This window comes from Colletotrichum karsti, assembly GCF_011947395.1.
Source record: "Colletotrichum karsti strain CkLH20 chromosome Unknown Scaffold27, whole genome shotgun sequence".
NCBI lineage: Eukaryota > Fungi > Ascomycota > Sordariomycetes > Glomerellales > Glomerellaceae > Colletotrichum > Colletotrichum karsti.
The window spans coordinates 529,893-550,521 of NW_024065927.1; the positions used below are offsets into that span (position 1 = coordinate 529,893).

Consider the following 20,629-nt stretch of genomic DNA (forward strand, 5'->3'; position numbering starts at 1 on the left):
CCCTTGGTCTGGGCTTGTTTGCTTTCGGAATCTGTGTTCACAAATCTCACTCAGACTGAACCCCTCCTTGCTTTGTGGTGACGGCGCTGTCCGGTCCGGAGCGAGCTCTGGGCGTCTACCCGACGTGATTTGTGGACATTTGAGTTGACGCCCTTGTGACATGACGTCCGGAGATGGACGTCACATTCGGGTAAGGCCTTGGCCGGCCGCTAAAAGAAGCATACGATATCAGCCCTGGTGGAAGTGATAATATGCTGATATAGAGTTTGCCTTCGTCTGCATTCCTTCGTAAGGCTTCGATTTCGATCTCCATCAACCTCTGCGACAGTTGGCTGCGACACACACATTTCACGATGGCTCCTCAAAATATGTTGACCACATTCCTCCTTGCCCTCGCTGCCGGCGCCTCTGCCGGCAGAGTCCAACACAGACAGGCGGACTGCTCTCGGACAGCAACACTAGACACTCTTACCGTTACCAGTGTTGAGCCGATTTCGATATATATCCTTCCGCAACAGATGGCCGCCGCCGCCCCCACAGGGACGAATGATGACAGTTTCACCGCGGTTTACACAACAGTCTTCCCAACCTTCTGCCCAGAATGCGCCCAGGGCCTGAGGCCGGAGACTTACACCATCACGCAGACCTGCTCCGGCTCCATCACCCAATGCCACGGATACGGCGATGAGCTCCCGCCTGGTTTCACCACCACACAGGCCGTCTGCACCGACTGCCCGACACCCATCACTGCGGTCCTTACCGTCCCTCAAGTGACTGATGTTGTGGTCACCGTCACCCTCGAGCAGGTCGTCACCGAGCCCGGCCTGACTACCACTCGCTATGTCACCAGGACATCCACTTGCAACAACGGGCCTTGTCTGCCGGACATCACGGCAGCGGCTCTTCCTGACGATGTTCTCACCGTCAACGGAGGCACCATTGTTCTCCCTGTCACGGTCACCCAGACTCGGGTCGACAAGGTGACTGCCACCGAGAAGCAGACTGAGACTGCCACGGCTACTGTTACCAACACGGCCGACATCAACGAGTTCGCTCCGGGCAACTTCAACAGTGGCGCCGGACACATGATCTCTTCCAACAAACCTTTGGCCTTCGCCTTCAGCGCTCTTGCGCTCATTTTCCTTGTCTCAGCATAGCTATAGCATAGTGGGGGATGGGCAGCATACATGTCATTGCTTGGATTTGATGGGGTTTGCATGAGCGGCAGCCGCGGGATTAATTTGGCCTTTACGACGGACATATGATACCATTCCTTTTATTAATAACACCTACCATAGACCTTTTAGGGTTATTCTTTTGTACATAACTTTTCTTATCTTCAAAAAGTACTTAATCTTAGTTATGAGTTCTATCAGCATCACACAAGGAACGGCGAAGGAGGCTTCCTGGCTTAATATCACAACCTATTCTCATTATTTGGATTGACCATTCTTGATCTGTGAAAATCTGTAATATAATTGGAAATACAGAGGCTTTCTTGCCATTGGCTTCGCCACTAGAAGTGGCGGGGTTTGATTAGATTCACACTCTGCGAGTAAAAGCATTATTTCTTCCCCCATGACTACGTTCTCTCTTCTAAATAACCTCGAGCACATCTCAGATTACACGAAATACCATCTGTAGGTGCCTCACGTCAGACTTTGGTGCAATTCAGTGATGCGTTGCGGTCTGGATGAAAGTCGGTAGAGCCTTCTCTCGCATGGCTTTTTGGCATCTACTTCCCCTGTTCAGGAACTGGTCGATGAAGTTGGAAATGAGCTGCAATCTCTGCTGATGTTCCTGAAGATCTTTGGACTACACAGCATAGCCTCGACATCTCTTCCTCGGGGCAAAGAAATTTCTGGAAGCTGAAGTCATCACGACGGAAGATGTTGAGACAAATTCATTCTTCGATTTCATTGTCTGGTGTCATGCGACATGTGGAAGGATCCCCATCATTCTTTCTAGTGCTGTCATCTGGACTCTGTCTATGTTTCTCGTCTAAACCTCTAGTCTTTGAATCGCCACCATCACTGTCGCTTGCAATTCCTCGTGTTCCGAAGCGAGGATCATCCTCCCCCGTGCCGTGTTGGCGGAATAATCGGCTCGCATGGCCTGAGTCCGTGATTTCGGTCCCCAAGCCACGGATGTCACTAGCTTCGTTTTCCCCAATCCAGTGACAAAGCCGACTACGCAACATCATCCAACCCAAGAACCGCTGCGCTAGGATCTGCGTTATTTCTCACCCGTTGCGTCTATGCCTCTGATGTAAACTTCGCCTCGAGACCCCCTCCGCTCGCTACCGATGGTATCCAACCGTCCACGCCCTAACGTCAACGCATGAATCGCGTGTTCGTGTCTTCATAGTGATGTGTTGTGCCATGTGCTGAATGCAATAGCCCCGGTGCCCGGCAGGCTGGCACATCACACAGCATGTTACTCAACAGGTAATAGTGTCGCACATCACGCCGGAGGCAGGCTCCGGATGACCTGCTCCAACCACCAGACGTGAATGCGAATGTCGTCAGTGAGCTCCGGGTGGAAGCTCGTGGCGAAGATGTTGCTCTGCCGGACGGCGACGATGTCACCAACCGAATCATCTGCCGTGCTCTGGCTCACGCCATTCGCCTTCGTCTTGCGCCCGGGTAGCACGGCGAGGACCTCGACTGCCGACTTGCTGTCCTTGGAGAGGATCTCCTCGACAATCGGTGCGCGGATGAAGACGCCGGGGAAAGGCGTCTCTGCCGTTTTCGAAACACCGTCGCCCCTCGACAGGAACGGCAGGTTGAGGTCAGCGACGAAGCTCTCGATCTGGCGGCCGAAATGGTTACGGTGAACCCGCACACCGAGGCCGCCGATGAGCTCCTGGCCACCCTTCTTGGTGGCGTTTGCCTCGTCGGCAAGCAGGATTGCGCCGGCGCATGTTCCCCAGACTGGTTTGCGGTTGATTCTGGGTAGGAATGAAAGTCAGCCACGGTTCACGTTCACGCCACAGACGAGAGTGATGAGAAAGTGGGATGAGTGAGAGAGGGAACTTCTCACTGGAATTCGCTCATGACATCATGTTGCTGCGACCATGCACACTTACTTGACAAATTCTCTTAATGGCTCCATCAGCCCGGACTGTGTGGCCACCAGCGCCATCGCAGTGCTCTCTCCGCCGGGAATGATGAGGGCATCGCAGCGGCGGAGCTCCTCCTCGGTGCGAACTTCTGTAGTTGCGATTTCGGGGATCGGGCTTGGCGCCGGGGCGGCTGCGAGAGAGGCGGCGGCCTTCCGGACGAGGTCGAGGTGCTCGTGGAAGCCGCCCTGGAGGGCTAATACGCCGATGGTGACAGTAGGCATTGTTTGCTGTTTTAATTGTCGATGACCAGTTGGGTGGTTCTCAAGAGAAATGAGATTCCTCAAGTTGAATGTGAGCGTCGCTGAGATTTGCTGACTTGGTGATTGAGTCATTCAAGTGGCTTTGGAGACAGACACCCAGACCACGTTACGAGCCGGATGATAGCAACGCCAGACTAGGAAAGAGACGATATTATGCGTGGATTGAAGCGGCCTTGGCGATAACGGTCGCTACTGCACCCTCGTTGCCCCCTTGCCAAATGAGTGAGCGGTTTAGACGGGTTCTGGGATTGTTGTCGGCGGCGATCGGGGCCGTTACGTACGGGCGATGGCGCCGCTGTGTTAATATGGAAGGTCACTAACGCGTAAAGGGCGTATTGACATAATGGTCTGCTAGTGTAATGCAGGCTAGAAAGTCTGATTAATAGTACTACACAGAGTGGATGGCGGAGATATGGAGTATGGAGTACGAAGTCCGTGGAATTACATGGAGAGGCGGCGATGACAGAATCGATAACCACCGCAGAGTCTCTGCAACTCAACCTATGTCTCCGTGATTTCGGATCACAATGACAAGATCTCGGCGCGGATAGGAGTTGAAAAAAAGAGATATTCCGCGCGGAAAGACAACATAGACACGGCGGTAGAAGCGGACGAGTTGCCGCTATGCATGTACATCCGACGACAGCCGCCCTCCGCTCTGTCCCCCGCCTGTCCCCAATTCTTCGCCGCCGGTCGGAGCTGTGAGCACTTGCTGGCCTCAAAGATGGCCGCAACGGTTGTTACTTTATCATGTTTCTGCTCAGAAAAGGTACCTTCGGATAGACGTCCGAATGATGAGAGTGAACTGCGGACCATCCATAATGCTCTGCTCCAGCTGTGGGCAAGGACCCTTTCTTACTCCTCATGTTCCCCCCCAGTCAGAGTCTCTCTCTCACACTCCGCCACCCGTTCAAACACCGGCGCCGCCCACCGCCCGCTCACGGTATCTTTCTATGACACTGCGATTCTCATGAGAAGGTTTCCCCTGTACCAAACCCCGGAGTAACCGTAAGTTGCCTTTCCGAGATCGGGGCTCAGTACGCCCTTTGCTCCCTTCCCACGCGCGCTCCTCATTGCTCCCCACGGCAAAGTATCCGAATCAGTCCTCGTCGGCTTGCCTAGGCAAAAAGTGATGTTGGCAGTACCTCTACGTGTTGCGCCAGGACGCGAGGATACCGCGGGAAAGACGGGATGACTCGGTATGGTTAGAAAAATTTTCTCGTCCAATAGTCACTTGTCATTGCTGGGCATCCCGTTCATCACCATATTGTTCGCCGCCACCATATACTTAATTATCCGTTCCCCCATTTCCATCGACGAAGGACCCTTTCCCCGGATTCTAGATTCCCGTCACCGATTTCACCGAACGAACCAAGATCCATTGCGGAGCGGAGCCTTTTCCTGACGTCGAGTTACTTATTCCAATCCTTCCTCATCTTCTGATTTGCTTGAGAAAATACCCCTCGTCCTTTGAGCCGCACTATTCCCGGTCTTTGTCGCTAGACCCTGTATTCGCCTCTCATCCTTCAAGAGTTCTTCACCAGTCTCATCAGTCTCATCAGTCAAGACCGCCAAAATGACCAACAGCGACGCTACCAAGACCAACGGCGATGCCAAGAACACCTTCGCCGTCAAGGCCGGCCTCGCCCAGATGCTCAAGGGCGGCGTCATCATGGACGTGACCAACGCAGAGCAGGCCCGCATCGCCGAGGAGGCCGGAGCCTGCGCCGTCATGGCCCTGGAGCGCGTCCCCGCAGACATCCGCAAGGACGGCGGCGTCGCCCGCATGTCCGACCCGGCCATGATCAGGGAGATCCAGAAGGCCGTCACCATCCCCGTCATGGCCAAGGCCCGTATCGGCCACTTCGTCGAGTGCCAGATCCTCGAGGCCCTCGACATCGACTACATCGACGAGAGCGAGGTCCTCACCCCCGCCGACAAGGAGTACCACGTCGAGAAGTCCGGCTTCAAGGCCCCCTTCGTCTGCGGCTGCCGCAACCTCGGCGAGGCCCTGCGCCGCATCGCCGAGGGCGCCGCCATGATCCGCACCAAGGGCGAGGCCGGCACCGGTGATGTCGTCGAGGCCGTCACCCACGTCAAGCAGGTGAAGAAGGACATCGCACAGGCCAAGGGCATCCTCGAGACCGAGGGCGTCATCGGCCTCCGCGCCTTTGCCAGGAAGCTCGAGGTCGACCCTGCGCTTCTCCAGCAGACTGCCGAGCTGGGCCGTCTGCCGGTTGTCAACTTCGCCGCCGGCGGTGTCGCCACCCCTGCTGACGCCGCGCTGATGATGCAGCTCGGCTGCGACGGTGTCTTTGTCGGCAGCGGCATCTTCAAGTCCGGCGACCCGGCCAAGCGCGCGAGGGCCATCGTCAGGGCGACGACACACTACAAGGACCCCAAGGTCCTTGCCGAGTGCAGCGAGGGCCTGGGCGAGGCCATGGTCGGCATCAACTGCGACAGCATGAAGCCCGAAGAGAAGATGGCCGGTCGCGGATGGTAAAAGGAGCCGGAGGGGAATGCATGTATCGATTGACCGTTGTTTGGGTGTTCATATGGGAGTCATGACTCTGCGACATGAAATGCAGAACTTTTTTTTGAGTATTCAACATGGGCATTATGGCCGCATCTCAGCCAGCGAAGCCGAGGTAGTCATCTTCAACGGAGCATATGGGAAAATTGGCATAATAAAATTCATTTGAGCTGAGTCTGAGGCTGAATCTTGCAAGTGCCGGTGTCTCGGGAGTGACTCGTTGTTGCCGTCGCCGCGGCCTTGGCCGAACAAGACACCCATGTTGTGAGCATGAGCACGAACCGTTTACCGCCCGTCAACACCACCCTCATGACTACGTTCAATTCTTTTGATTCTTACGATACTCTCGCATCGGCATGTCATTTGCAATTGAGCCGCAGATATTTTCTGCTCGGCCCCCGCTCAGCCGCTCGCTTCATAAGGGGACCACTCTCATGTGGACCTCGAAGATAGCGGCGGACATAGCTCAGTTGGGAGAGCGTCAGACTGAAGCGGGTTCTACACCCTAGAAACTTCATTCATTTCATCTGAAGGTCGTGTGTTCAATCCACACTGGCCGCATTCTTCTCTTTTTGTTAGTTGGTGATGTGAAAAGCTGGTGTTTTGCTTAAATTTTGATCTTGGAGTCGCTCACTCAACTCACTCTCACTCACTCACTCACCGACAATTGTGGCTGGTCGCGGCCTGCCCAACTCAATTTGCACATTCGCAATAGCGGATCAGTTTCTTGGGAAGGAAGGAGTCAGTCAAATTGCAGGATGTGTATTCACTTTCCAGTTAATACCGGACCGACGGGTTTCGTGAACTCCTTATGAGAAAAGCTCATGGATCTCGTCATTGTGAGTTTTTGGTTTTATAGGTCAACTGAATTTGCAACTACAACTTCTTCCGTCGCCCAATATCTCATTTTCAATAGGCCTTTGCGATGTAAGTTGGCGCTGAGGAGCACTCTCCACTCGTCCGGCTCATGTCGGTGTTTGGCGGCTACCCTCAGAAATAGGCGCGACCTGTCGTCTCGACCTACCACTCGCTCTGTGATTATATTATGGACTACTGTGGTAAAGTATAGTTAAGTCACAAACAAGACAGGAGCCTAGTTCCGGAGCTCATTCGTGGAGTTGGTGTGGGAGATCACAAGAGAGGAGTTCACCTTTCAACGGGCGGTCAGCGATTCGACGCCATGAGAACTACCTTGAGAAACCAAACGTGTACGCCTTCATAAATCTTTCCTTGATTTTCCTTGAAAGCTTTACGCCTAGCTATAGTCCTGAGTAGAGTCATTTCGGCAACCCCCGTGCGAGACGGGCTAGATGTTGTCATTTTCGAGGCAAGCAACTCGATATCAACCTTAATTCCAGACTTCAAAAGTCCTGCAGAACCAAAGAGCCACCACAAAATTAGCGCTGACCATGATATCAAGACGCCTTCAAGGCTGAGTTGATTAAATTAGAGTAGTCGGCAGTCGCAGGTGGTGGCTTCTCAAGGCCACAGGACGCCTTTCCCGCCAGCGCGGCTGTGGAATCGAACGAGCGAGGGCGTGCGCTGGAGTTAAGCGTTGTTTTCTCCGCACTTTTCTCAAGCCAATCAAGGAACCAGGCTTGAGGACCAAGAGTCTGAGTTGCGATGGGCTCATGGCTGAGCTGGTTGATGGTTTGGAGGAACTAATCTTAGCTCCCGCAGCCCGGACTTGTTCAATTCTCGTCGTTTCTTTGACGGCAAAGCCCGACTGCTCAGCCCTGGGAAAAGATAACTTCTCTAGCCAACTACTATGTGCCGACGGCTTGTAGCCACATACGTGAAAGGGCCAGGTCGCAAGGAACATCGAGATGCGCGGTAGTAAGGCTGGGATGGAGTCTTGTTTGCGCGGGGCTAGTTTTGGATGCCCGCATTCTATATTGTACAAGCCCTCGAGCTCGAGGACTTTCTATGAGAGCAGCGTGACAATCACATAGCTATTACAGTATGATGTACAGATATTCTAGTGATACAGCCAGCAGCCTGGTCTATGCGGTTTGCACGCTCTGTTCCTTCCTAAGAGAATGGCGAATACGACGCACAAAATTCCCGACTTTGGTCTTGATGTCCAGGTTGTAGCCCGGAATGGTGCCGACAGCCTTGGAGAAGACACCGAGCTGACGGTCCCGGAAGGAGTCTAGGGTCAGCTCCATGGTCTCGACAAGCTTCAGGGTGTCCCTGTCGAAGAAAAGGCCAGCGTTCTGCATCTCATCCAGCACGCCAAGAACCGCCTGTGTGTCCCCATGGCGATACCAGAAAATAGAGGCCAGCTCGTTGTAGAATGGTGTCGAGACGCCCAGGACGTAGGAGGCGAGACCTAGCTCCCGCACGCGGGGAAGCACGTTCAGGGCCATGGGAGAGGGCTGGACGAAGCTCCGGTCGAGGGCCTTCAGACTCTCGAGGAGATGCAGGGAGTAGACGGGGCCGTAGGTGTCCATGTCGAGGACCGGCTTCTTCTTTGTCTCCTCCGACTTTGCGATTCCCAGCTTCTTGACCATGGAGAAGACCTCCTGCTCGAGCACGCCCCATACCTCGATGTCGTTATTGCAGGAGTCCAGAAGCTGCCGCAGCTTTATGCTTTCCGCCAGACGCACTTCATCGCGCTTGTCCTGCACCTCGGGGTCCTGGTGGACTTTCTCCCCCCGCTTCAGAGTTTCGCGAGAGACCGGTTTCTCTGGTTGATCTTCGAAGACGTCCCCGGTCATCGCGCGCATACCAAGGGCGGCCTCGGCGGCCCGGCGCAGAGACTCGGGATATTTTGCCAGTATCGTATCGCGGTTCGAGGGTTTAGGGGCTTCGGAGAGACCGGTGGCGGCGGCGCTCGGCGGAGGTTTGAGGGGCGCCGGGCCGCGTTTCGCGATGTCGTTGAATATCCTGCGGAAGACATGTCTTTCGGAAGGAGTGATTGTAGATCGAGGGCCGCTACCGCCGCCATCTCTACCGCTCGGAATGTCGGCGCGTTCTTGTTGGATTGCACCCTCCCACTCGAAGGGGATGTCCTGTCCGCGGGGTCGTCGATGGAGCTGGCCTGCCGTGGTCGAAACAGAACGGAGAGCAACAGACGGCTTCAGGATGGTCCTCGTCTGGTAGAGGAATGGCGTTAATGTGCTGGACATGCTCATGGTGGGTAGTTTGTCGAATGGCGCAAAGTTCTCGACTTCGACATGAAGAGCTCACAAAATTTTGGTGATGGCTTCTGGAAATTTTCCATCGCTGCAGGGTCCCGGTCGCACTGGGAGCTCGGGCCACGCCGGGGACCTTGAATGGCTGACGTAATTGACTTTAAGTCCCTGCAGCAGCTAACGCGTTGCGACGCGCTTCAGGTCAATTAAAGAAAGAAAGACCCGACGCGCCGCTCCTTCCGGCTTCGTTTCCGTGAATCCCCTCTCTTTTACCAGGCAATCACAGCTGGAATTCCTCGTCATTTTCATCCCATCTGCTTGTCCTGATTCACCTTCGATTCTCCAGCTTCTTTGGACAGACGACTTGCTATAATATCCGAGCTACTCCCAGCAAGCGCCATCCCGGCCCCGCGAATCGACAGCGCATTTCACGATTGAATTGCACTGAAGCAAGGTCAATCGGACCTTTTGCCCCCCAACGCAAGCCCATTTCCAACTTCGATACCCTTCTTCAGGCCCTTAACTTCCGCGAGAAAGACAAAATGCCGAAGATGAAGGCGAAGACGGAAGAGAAGGTGCTCAGCGCCTTCGAGCGCCGACGACTCGAGAATATCGCAGCAAACCAGACCATCTTGAAGGATCTGGCGAATACATCCAACAAGATCATGCCCGACAAACCCAAACCGGCACCGAGGGCGTCCAGGTCCGCAACCGTTAAGAAGGAAGCGCCTGCCACGCCTGCGGGGCCGACCCGTCGAAGCGCGCGAGTCGCCGGTCTCGACGCAGATAACGAGACGCTCAAGCGCAAATACGAAGTCGAGCTGGAAGACCAGGCCGCGAAGGAGAAGGCAAAGAAGACACGGGTCAGCGGTGACCTGAAGTTGGGCGACATTGCCGTGGACGGAAAGAAGTGGAATCATGGCATGGAGAGCCTGGGTGCTCTGCTTCCGAGAGGCGCACAGCCCGGCGTACCGACCTTCACAGGCGACGACGTCGAGAATACTTCAGACAAGGACTTGAAGGAGTTGCGCCAGAGGATGAATGGTCTCGAGCTTTACGAGAAGTGGAGTCCCCACGGTAGGTTGCTCCTTCGTCTTACACAGGCGCTCCCGCTAACATCCTCCCAGATATCAAGATCTGCCCTCTTCGTATCTACAGTTCAGCTTTCCACCCTACGGAAGAGAAGCCTCTTATTTTTGCGGGCGACAAGGAAGGAGCTCTCGGCGTTTTTGATGCTTCTCAACCTGGCCCCAAGGTCGAAGACGACGAGGAGGCCGAAGACTCGTGGTTCGAGCCGGTCATTGGCGCCTACAAGTTGCACACGCGAACTATCACCTCAATCCTGGTCTCTCCCTTCGACCACCAGAAGGTATACACCTCATCCTATGATTCGACCATCCGCGTTCTTGATTTGCAAGGGGACATGTGTGTCCCAGTTTGGGAACCCCAAGACAAGGAAGACGACGTACCTTTGTCCGGTATCGATGTGCCGCTTGACGACAAAAACCTCATCTACTTCTCCACATTGCAGGGAGGTGTGGGGAGAGTCGACATTCGCGCACCGAAGGAGACAGAGATTTGGCCTCTTTGCGATAATAAGATTGGTGGTTTCTCTCTTTATCCTCGAGAACCTCACCTGGTGGCAACAGCCTCGCTTGATCGCACCGTCAAGATTTGGGACACTCGCAACATTAAGGGCAAGGGCGATATGAGATATCCAGAGATGATCTATGAGCACGACAGTAGGTTGTCAGTGTCTCACGCTGCATGGAGCTCGGCCGGTCACATCGCGACATCGTCGTACGATGATACTATCAAGATCTACAACTTCGCCGACAAGGACGAGTGGGACAAGACGGGCATGGAGCCGGCGCATATTGTCAAGCACAACAACCAGACGGGACGATGGGTAACCATTCTCAAGCCTCAGTGGCAGAAGCGACCAAAGGATGGGATCCAAAAGTTCACGATTGGCAATATGAACCGGTTCGTCGACGTCTACGCTGCTAATGGAGAGCAACTCGCCCAACTCGGAGGCGACGGTATCTCTGCAGTTCCTGCCGTTGCTCAATTCCACCCAACCATGGACTGGGTCGCAGGCGGCACTGCGAGTGGAAAGTTGTGTCTGTGGCAGTGAGCCATGCCGCAGTCTCTGGCTGCTTTCCATTCTTTCGGCATGGTAGCTTGGAACTCATGGTTTCTTGGCAAACGTGTTGTCTACAGTCGTTGGAACTCGTCGCTCGGAGGACACCTCGAGCTAAGGAATTGAGCGCACGCCCAGCCGTCGAACATCATCCGGTTTCGCTCGGTCAGAATTGTCTTTTAATATGCTACGGACATCCTTCTCCTTCGGTTAGGGATCATCTGTTGGAGTTTACGCGGCGTTGGAATTGCCAGGATGGGCTGTTGGACTCGGGACCAAGATACGGAAAGTAAAGGCTTGATCGACTATGGGAGAATGGCACTCGAGGAGAAGCAAGCTCAACGTCGTGGGTATCTGCCCACGGCTGCTAGCAACACGGGTGATCACGTTCGTCGACCAAAGAGCTATCCCAACATTGTATGGGGCCACATTGGAATGTAAGAACAGTTGGTAGAAAAGGTCACGGATCGATCGTGTAGAATAGTCACCATTTAGGTATTGGGGTGAGAAAAGCGCGGCCACGTAAATAGAAGAGAAGATTTTAGACTTGTCCAAACGATATCAGCCTTCAAATTGCATCTACGTGGATCGATTTTGTGATCTCGCATGTGGGAGGCGACGCCTCATTCTCACCGAGTGCCCCCGCGCCCACGCCTATATTTCATCGACACAATTTGCAGGGCTAATCATTTGCACGAAAATTGAGCCATATGAACAGCTACATGACTTGTTGAGTTGGCACGCAGGTTAAAAATGCCAATCAATGACTCTGTTTTCATGTGATTTGACTGAGTTTGCGCCCTCACGCCCCACCGATGCTTTTCTTGATGGACGTTGTGAACCTCGACATCGATCATGAGTATCAAAACTACGGATGGTAACGCTTAATTATAGTAAAACTTGGGTCTTTTAATAATCTTGTTCATTCTGGGAGATAAGTCGTGTGTTTCGTTGTATTTGGTGTTGTTTGACTACCATTCCACACATGTTCTTGTTTGACTCATTTAGCACGGCAATTAATTGCACGAAAATATTCAAACCTCAACCAAATCGCTTTCTTTCTACGTGAAAATACGCATATGAACTAAAATTTATACAATAAGACTACCACTCCATTTTGTACGAGTATAGACATGTTGTAGTGTGTCGAAGAGTCCTCGCCAGGTCAAGCTCACGCAACCCTGTAAGCATCGTAAATGACCTTCGCGCCCAACCTCGCACCACTCCCAACCCACATCGCGGTGTTGACAGTCTTGTTATACCTCTCATCCCCCGTCTCCATCTTCACATTCAGCCGGAAGCTGTACTCGTCGGGCTTAACATCGTTGGCGCGCGCGGGGTCGAACAACCTCTCCATAACCTCCCTCGGCCCCGTCCGCCAGCCGGTCGTCCTGACGGTGATGTACGCGGGCTCCGGGTCGTCCGTCTTGAGCAGGTACGAGGTCTCGACGGCGGTGCTCAGGTCCTCGGCGACGACGATCTGGCTGTCCTGGCCGCCGGGGACGACGGTGCCGGTGCCCCAGGTGGCGGAGAAGACGCCGCCGGAGAAGGAGATCCAGTTGCGCTTGCCGAAGGGGCCGACGCCGACGGGGATGAGGGGGTTGAGGTCGACGACGATGCGGAAGTCGAGGTCGAGCTTGGGGACCGGGAGGGGGAAGGCGGCGCGGGTGAGGTTCGCGGGGAGGGTGTCCTCCGGGAAGGGGGTCGGCTGGGTGCTGTTGGCCGCGGCGGCGGCGGCGGCGGTCAGCCCTGCGTATAGTGACCAGGCGAGCTGGAGCGGTCTGAGATACCTCATCTTGGGCTGGGTTGTTTGTGGGAATGGAGAGTGGGAGGATGTGAGGGAGATCCTTGGATGAAGTAAGTTCGATGGAGAGGCATTGAGATTCGGGGAGGGCACCAAACCTTGGTCTCCGGGCTGGAGGTTGGAGATGCAGAGTCTATATGAGGTAGAGGAAGCAAGATGATGTCAGTGACACTTGCGTGAGTTTATTGAGTATGGTTACTGGGGTCGTGAGGTTGGTTTGTCCCCCTCTTCGTGGTTCCATTGCCCCGCCCCCGCAGTCGGGTAGTATTCGGCGATGGCGCCGGCACTTCGGATCCGGATCTCGGGATTGGTGATCGGGGTGTCATTCGGGGTTAGCATCAGAGACTCAGAGTTGAAATCTTAGTGTCGGATCTGGGTGAGATTGTTGTGAGATGAGCGGTCACCTACTACAAGCCTTGATATCGCCCAGATATACTAGCCTCTAGCCTGGCTTTGTTCATATCACGTCGAACGCGACTTATACACCGCCATGCCATTTTCTGCCCTATTATTTTTGTTTTTGTCGGACTTGATCATTTGCGCGACACGCCGTCTGTAAAGTACCATCTGGAGTGAATCGTATTAGATCGTAGCTTGGAGGCACGTTTAAGACGACCTCGAATTTTGTGTTGGTGGCACTGAGATTCAATCACATGTAATCTCACCCATCTGCTCAGTTTAATCCAATCATATCACGGCTGTGAATGGTATCATGTACGTGACATGTTGCGACGCATGTCACCGGACCTCAGTCCTCTCACTGAAGACTGAACGACGGGACTCGTCGTTGCCCCGAGTGAGCGAGTCTTCGAAATTTTACTTATTTTTCTCGTTTGGTGTTGTTTTGCTCCCGTGGTAAGCTTGGCTCTCAACAAAAGAGGGGACTCGGGATGGGGCAGATCTGGGATTCCCCCGCGATGAATCTGAGAGCAGGCTGCCGAGTCACTCACTGGTGGACGGTTGTTTGCGGCCAGAACTGGGCTGATGTCATTTTTCGGTTTGTTGTGCCCCTCACGCCAAGAGGGATGTCCGAGGCCGATGTCCGTGAACCGGGCTGCATTTTCTAAAGTCGAAGCAGAATCTTGTTCAATGTTCCTGGTTCATGAGAACATATCAGGGAGACGGGAAAGACGCTGAAAAAAGATGAGGCACATGGCACTTGCATGTGTTTTGGTGGCATCTTGTGATGGGACCCGGATGGCGCATTTTCGGCGTCATGGGAGTGGCTTATCGATAAGCAGCTCTAATCTGCGACCAATGGGAAGAAGAGGGATCTCGGAGAGTGGAGGTTTCACAGGGGTCTTTGAGCCCCACGGCAGGCTCCTGCCACCTGCTGCCCAGTGCCAGCTGTGAGTGTCCCTGCCTCGTGGGGAGAGAGCAGAAAGTACTGTGCTTGAGATTTCCTTAGGCAAGAGGAAAGCAGGCAGAAGGCAGAAGGCAAGAAGCACAGGCAAGAAGAAGGCACTTCTATCGTCCTCCCTCTTGCCATCCAAAAAGAGGAATCCGAACGCGACCACCTGCACCTTTCCAGACCAAGTGGACCCTCGAAAAGCCAATGAGAGACAGCAGGGGTAAGCAGGGACCACTCGCCATCACAAGCTTCATGCAATCAGAGCTGAGGACGCATTCTGAGGAAAGAACGATGGGAAGTTATGTCTTCCATTTCGCTTGCTAAATACCTAGGAGATAGAAAAAATATACTCCTAATAAGGGCATATTTATCAACCACCATTTCCATCTTTTTTATATCTTGTATCCTGTTCCCCTTGCTATTTCTTCTTTTGGGCCACTTGGATTAGTGACTGGCCTAGCTTGGTACCTTTTTCTGTCCTAGTGAGCTGCTAAGAGCTGCACCTGCACTTGCATCTGCACCTGAGCCTTTCTGCTCCCGGTCAATCTTGTAGTCTCGGGGTCTACTTGGTGCCCTTCTCTTGTACGTATGTATTTACAAACGAACCAGAAGCAGCAGCGGGAAAGGAGCAGGCAGAAAACACTCTAAACACTCAGATGCAGTGGACCCTACCTTAGCGTGTCTGACTGTCACTCTTCTGACTGTAGGACCTGGACTGGACTGGCTGATGACTGCCACTGCACTTCTCACCTGCATCTTCCCAGTTCCCTCTATTCCCATTCGCCCCTTTGTCTGGCTGTTTTTCTGGGGTACCTGATTATCTTTCAATCATCCATCTGGTTACACTGCAGGCCTGGAGGTGTGTTCAGTCTGCTCACTCTGATTCACATCTTCACACACTCTCTCTGGGCAAGGTACTTATCTCTGTACCCATCATCCATGATCCCCAAGGCACTTTGTAGCCTGGACAACACTGCAACCCCCAAAGTCCGGCAGAGACGGATCGGATCCATCAACCATCAAAGTCCCCATCATCACTTACCAACCTATCTTTAACCTTCACTCCTACCTACCTACCTTAACTAATTGAATTGCCTTTGCTCCCGCCTATTGGGTACTCTTACCTAACCCTTTCGACTCGTCTGTTTACTGTATCAACACCTTTTGTCTCCGTTCTGTCACCACTTACTTTTCCACGATACCTCTCTCGCCTCATTTCCGACCTAAAGCGCTTACTCCCTACCCCCCTCCCGGTTGTTTGGCTTCGTCGTCTCATCCGCGACCCTCCCCGAGCTCGAACCTTATCGTCGCCGCCCGAATGTCCCCGCTGTAGCCCGCGACTCCCCTCTTTCCTCTGTGCGACGCCTCAGCTGCACCTTTTCCCGGTCGACAGCCTCTCCATCGACCGATCCACGAGGCGACACACAATCCTCGCGGCGACCTCGAGTCACCGACTTGCTCCCGACTACTCCAGGCACCCTCAAATACCGTCGCAATGCCGCCGCCGACTGCTCCTGCTGGTGCCGCGAGCATCAGCTTCGGCGATGACGATGTCAAGAAGCGCGTCGGAAAGAAGCTCCAGAAGAAGCGCCACGAGCCTAACACCCCGACCATGGAACTGCCCGAGCGCTTGAAGGAGGGCGACGACGCCGGTGAAGAGGATCTGGTTCCAACGCAAGGCCCGCCGATGTTCATGAATATGAACCAGTCCATCTTCGGCCTGATTGCCGCCGCCGGTTCCCGCGTCGACTTCCACGATCGCTTCGAGTCCAGCGACGAAGAGGACGGCGACGACGATGACGACGCCCGCGCCGAGGACGATAGACACCTGGGCCACGGCCTTTTTCTGCACCGCAAGCAGCGCCGCCGCAACGACGAGCCCGACGTCGCAAAGACGACCGTCCTGAAGAAGGACTCCTCCAGCAAATCCGAGAAGCACAAGCGCAAGATCTCCGGCCACAAGCTCCTCCGATCCCTCCCCGCGCTGCCCCGTCTACCGCGACACAAGTCCAAGAAGGAGCCTTCCAAGCTGGAACCTCCTTCCGAAGAAGCTAGCGACTCCGAGCACTTCCCGCCCCAGCCGGCCGATGATACAATAGACGATGACGAGGGTGGTCACCGGCTGGCTCCTGTCATGAGTCGCATGCTCGAGGCCAAGGCTGAGATGTCCATGCGACCCAGCTTCGATGTCGAGCGCCGTTCCACCGACCAGCTCACATACAGCGACTCTGTCGATAGCAGCGGCACTGCGCTGGCCCGGCGTCTCCAGGACATCTTCGAGTTCGACCACCCCGAAGCTGTTATCGAAGGTAAGTCCCCTACTCCGTCGCTGCTTGCGCATGGCGATCTAACTCGCGGCAGAATATCCTTGTTGGTTGCTCCAAAGCGTGCTCCTTCAGGGCTACATGTACATTACGGCGAAGCACATTTGCTTCTACGCTTACCTTCCCAAAAAGGCGGTTTGTATCCCCTCCCACCCGCGCCAAGGACAGAAAGCTAATATCCTACCAGCACGAGGTCGTCAAATCGGGCTATTTATCCAAGAGCGGCAAGCGCAACCCCAAGTACAACCGATACTGGTTCCGGTTGAAAGGAGACGTTTTGGCATACTACAAGGATCCCTCAAACCTCTACTTTCCTCACGGACAGATCGACCTTCGCTACGGCATCTCAGCTAGCGTGACGGACAAGAAGGACGGCCTGAACTTCACCGTCGTCACTCACCACAGAACATACTACTTCAGAGCAGACAGCGCGCCAAGCGCAAAGGAATGGGTCAAGAGCCTCCAAAGGGTCATCTTCCGCTCGCACAACGAGGGCGACAGCGTCAAGATTTCGCTCCCTATCGAGAATGTCATCGATATCGAGGATACCCAGATGCTCGAGTTCGCAGATACTTGCAAGATCCGCGTCATTGACAACGACGAGACATACGCCATCGACGAATACTTCTTCTCTTTCTTCAGCTTCGGCAAGGACGCTATCAGTGTTCTCAAGATCCTTATTGAAGATGCTTCTTCCAACGCGAAGGACGCCGCCCGGCTCAAGGCTGCCCAGGAGGAGGAAAAGCAACAGCCAGCGCCTTCTGCCAGGAGCTCCATGAGCGGAAGCAGGCGCGCTGCCGCACCGCTCAGGTTGAAGACCTCCAAGCTCCCGGAGGCCGTCAAGGCGACCCTTTCCCCTTTGTCTACTCACAGCCCGTCTGCTCTGAGCCCGCGTGCCAGTATAGATGCGGCGCGTGCCAGCTTCGACGCGTTCAAGGGTTTCCGTCGTAGGAGCTTGGATTTGTCGACTATCATTCGCGACTCCTCTCCTCGAAGGAGCTTCACCGGCAATCGTCGCTCGATGAGCCGGAACCGCCTGGACGAAAAACGCCCTGCGCCTCACAAGCAAGGCTCGACAGACTCCTACGTTCAATCGTCAATGGAGGACCCTAGTTTCTCGGGCATGGTTGCATCGTCAAACGAAGACCCCTCCGCGAGCCAAATTCTGCGAGGCAGCGACGTCTTCCAGAACCCAACTATGCGCAGATCTGCTTCTGCTTCCCGCACGGAGCTTGACAAGCAGCAGCGTCGCGATCCCAGGAGCCCACCCGCACTTGCTGCATACAGCGGGCAACATGCGGCCACTACCGGATCTATCAACGACGGCGACAAGCCGCCTGCTACCCCGACTTTGCAGAGCATCACAAAGATGGGCGCGTTCCCTCTGCAGCGCGTCGGAGCCTTTGCTGAGTATCTTAACAGCACGAGCAGTAAGTTGGGCTCGATGCTCGCCACCGAATCTATGGGCTACGTGGAGAAGGTTTCTGGAATGTGGCGTGGTGGCCGCAAGCACTACGACGCCCCCCCTGAGATCAAGACGGATGACGAGGATCTGTATGAGGATGCGGAGGGCAAAATCCAGACGTCTATGGACCGCTTCCGCGCCCACTTCGCTCTGCCTGAGACGGAGAAGCTCCAGGCAACCTACTTTGGCTACATCTTGCGCGTCTTGCCTCTCTACGGAAAGATTTATATTAGTGACAAGTCGTTCTGCTTCAGAAGCTTGCTGCCTGGCACCCGGACGAAGTTGATCCTGCCCCTGAAGGACATCGAGAACGTGGACAAGGAGAAGGGCTTCCGGTTTGGCTATTCTGGCTTGGTCGTCGTCATTCGTGGCCATGAAGAAGTCTTCTTCGAATTTGGCCAGGCTGAAATCAGAGATGACTGTGCTGTCACCTTGTTGCAAAGTCTGGAAACTACTCGCTACCTGAGAGAGACGGGAGACTTGGACATGGAAGAGAAGGAGGACGAAGAGAACGCCATGGCCGAGCGCGATGCTTTGAAGGAGGCTCGCCAAGTCGAAGAGTTCCACGACCACGAACTGCGCTTACCGAAGCAGAGCTCCAACGTCAGCGACGCCCCGACGATTCTCTTCGACGACCCCAAGGCCTCATTCCTCAACTTCAAGCCTTCTCACCCACTCAAGATCACTTGCTTGACAATAGGCTCTAGAGGCGACGTGCAGCCGTACATTGCTCTTTGCAAAGGTTTACTCGCGGAAGGACACAAACCTCGTATCGCAACACATGCCGAATTCCAGGGCTGGATCGAGGGTCACGGTATCGAGTTTGCCAAGGTCGAGGGAGACCCAGGTGAGCTTATGAGACTTTGCATCGAGAACGGAACTTTTACCTGGGCCTTCTTGAAAGAGGCAAACTCCATGTTCCGGGGCTGGCTGGACGAGTTGCTGGTATCGGCCTGGGAAGCGTGCCAGGGCTCCGACCTCCTCATCGAGAGCCCCAGCGCCATGGCGGGCATTCACATTGCTGAAAAGCTCTCCATTCCCTACTTCCGAGCTTTCACCATGCCGTGGACGCGCACCAGAGCCTACCCTCATGCGTTCGTTATGCCCGAATACAAGATGGGTGGTGCGTACAACTACATGACGTACGTCATGTTTGACAACATTTTCTGGAAGGCGACGGCCCATCAGGTCAACCGGTGGCGCAACAACACGTTGAAGTTGCCTAACACGAACTTGGAGAAGATGCAGCCTAACAAGGTGCCTTTCCTCTACAACTTCTCCGAATATGTCGTCGCGCCGCCTCTGGACTTTTCGGACTGGATCCGTGTCACGGGATACTGGTTCTTGGATGAGGGTTCTGACTGGCAGCCACCGCAAGAGCTCACCGACTTCATCGCCAAGGCCCGGGCGGATGAGAAGAAGCTCGTCTACGTTGGGTTCGGTTCCATAATTGTGAACGATACAGCCAAGATGACGCAAGAGGTAATCGATGCTGTTTTGAAGGCAGACGTGCGATGCATTCTGTCCAAGGGCTGGTCGGACCGCATCAAGCAAGCCGGTGACACTGGCCCTACGAAGGAAGAGCCCGTCATGCCGCCCGAGATCCATGTGATCAAGAGCGCGCCTCACGACTGGCTCTTCTCTCAGATTGACGCCGCTGCCCATCACGGCGGGTCTGGCACCACCGGCGCGAGCTTGCGAGCTGGTATTCCCACCATCATCCGCCCCTTCTTTGGCGACCAGTTCTTCTTCGGCAGCAGAGTCGAGGATATCGGTGTCGGCATCTGCTTGAAGAAGTGGGGCGCCATCTCTTTCGCGCGCGCGCTTTGGGAGGCAACGCATAACGACCGGATGATTGTCAAGGCCCGCGTGCTCGGCGAGCAGATTCGCAGCGTGAGTCAAGCCCGGTAACACATTTCATATTTCTCTATGCTAACTTGAAGTAGGAAAACGGCGTCGAGACTGCCATCCAGTGTATATACCGCGACATGGAGTACGCGAAGAGCCTCATCAAGCGCAAGGCGGTCAAGAATGGCCACGTCGAACCTGATGACGACGAAGAGTCGGCCGAAGAAAGCTGGACCTTCGTAGGGAAGGACGAACCGGACCCGGAGATGACGACGAAGAAGCTTTCGGATATGGGAGCGGTGTCTGGAGCGACGGACATGAAGCCGCTGGGCACTAGAGTTCTGCGGTCGCCTTCCTCGCTGCCGGTCGCCTAGGAGGTTGACCACAGCGCACTCACGGAGGCGATGCAGATAAGCGTTCCGGGATCCGCGCCCGAAAAGGAGGGTATGGATGATGGGGAATGGGAATACTTCAACGATTACTGGGTTGGACGAGATGAGCAAGAATAGGGGCGAGTCGGCGTTCAGGCCTAGACAATATGGGACATGACTGCTTTTCTGGTTTGGCGTCGGGGGGGGGGGGGGGGGGGAGGGGGTTGACGACCGGTTTTTATTGTTACGGCGTGATACAGAAACCGATG

General features: G+C 54.6%; 7 protein-coding genes across 7 annotated transcripts; 4 read left to right on the plus strand and 3 right to left on the minus strand.

The window, feature by feature from the left end:
- Positions 1-353: 353 nt before the first annotated feature.
- On the plus strand, positions 354-1,157 carry CkaCkLH20_08301 (uncharacterized protein; the record flags this gene model as incomplete). Its single annotated transcript, XM_038891016.1, has 1 exon — positions 354-1,157. One exon carries the CDS (start codon positions 354-356, stop codon positions 1,155-1,157), a length of 804 nt encoding a protein of 267 aa, XP_038743779.1.
- A 1,306-nt stretch (positions 1,158-2,463) lies between these two features.
- Positions 2,464-3,345, minus strand: CkaCkLH20_08302 (pyridoxine; the record flags this gene model as incomplete). The annotated part of the gene is made up of 2 exons (XM_038891017.1): positions 2,464-2,950; positions 3,089-3,345. 2 exons carry the CDS (start codon positions 3,343-3,345, stop codon positions 2,464-2,466), a joined length of 744 nt encoding a protein of 247 aa, XP_038743780.1.
- A 1,615-nt stretch (positions 3,346-4,960) lies between these two features.
- CkaCkLH20_08303 (uncharacterized protein) lies at positions 4,961-5,887 on the plus strand (the record flags this gene model as incomplete). The annotated part of the gene is made up of 1 exon (XM_038891018.1): positions 4,961-5,887. One exon carries the CDS (start codon positions 4,961-4,963, stop codon positions 5,885-5,887), a length of 927 nt encoding a protein of 308 aa, XP_038743781.1.
- A 2,033-nt stretch (positions 5,888-7,920) lies between these two features.
- On the minus strand, positions 7,921-9,054 carry CkaCkLH20_08304 (uncharacterized protein; the record flags this gene model as incomplete). The annotated part of the gene is made up of 1 exon (XM_038891019.1): positions 7,921-9,054. The coding sequence occupies one exon, from the start codon at positions 9,052-9,054 to the stop codon at positions 7,921-7,923; it is 1,134 nt and encodes a 377-aa protein (XP_038743782.1).
- Positions 9,055-9,596: 542 nt separating this feature from the next.
- On the plus strand, positions 9,597-11,191 carry CkaCkLH20_08305 (WD repeat-containing protein; the record flags this gene model as incomplete). The annotated part of the gene is made up of 2 exons (XM_038891020.1): positions 9,597-10,131; positions 10,182-11,191. The coding sequence occupies 2 exons, from the start codon at positions 9,597-9,599 to the stop codon at positions 11,189-11,191; spliced, it is 1,545 nt and encodes a 514-aa protein (XP_038743783.1).
- Positions 11,192-12,368: 1,177 nt separating this feature from the next.
- On the minus strand, positions 12,369-12,992 carry CkaCkLH20_08306 (uncharacterized protein; the record flags this gene model as incomplete). Its single annotated transcript, XM_038891021.1, has 1 exon — positions 12,369-12,992. The coding sequence occupies one exon, from the start codon at positions 12,990-12,992 to the stop codon at positions 12,369-12,371; it is 624 nt and encodes a 207-aa protein (XP_038743784.1).
- A 2,855-nt stretch (positions 12,993-15,847) lies between these two features.
- CkaCkLH20_08307 (udp-glucose: sterol glycosyltransferase) lies at positions 15,848-20,363 on the plus strand (the record flags this gene model as incomplete). The annotated part of the gene is made up of 4 exons (XM_038891022.1): positions 15,848-16,661; positions 16,714-16,811; positions 16,864-20,034; positions 20,088-20,363. 4 exons carry the CDS (start codon positions 15,848-15,850, stop codon positions 20,361-20,363), a joined length of 4,359 nt encoding a protein of 1,452 aa, XP_038743785.1.
- Between the last annotated feature and the right edge of the window lie 266 nt (positions 20,364-20,629).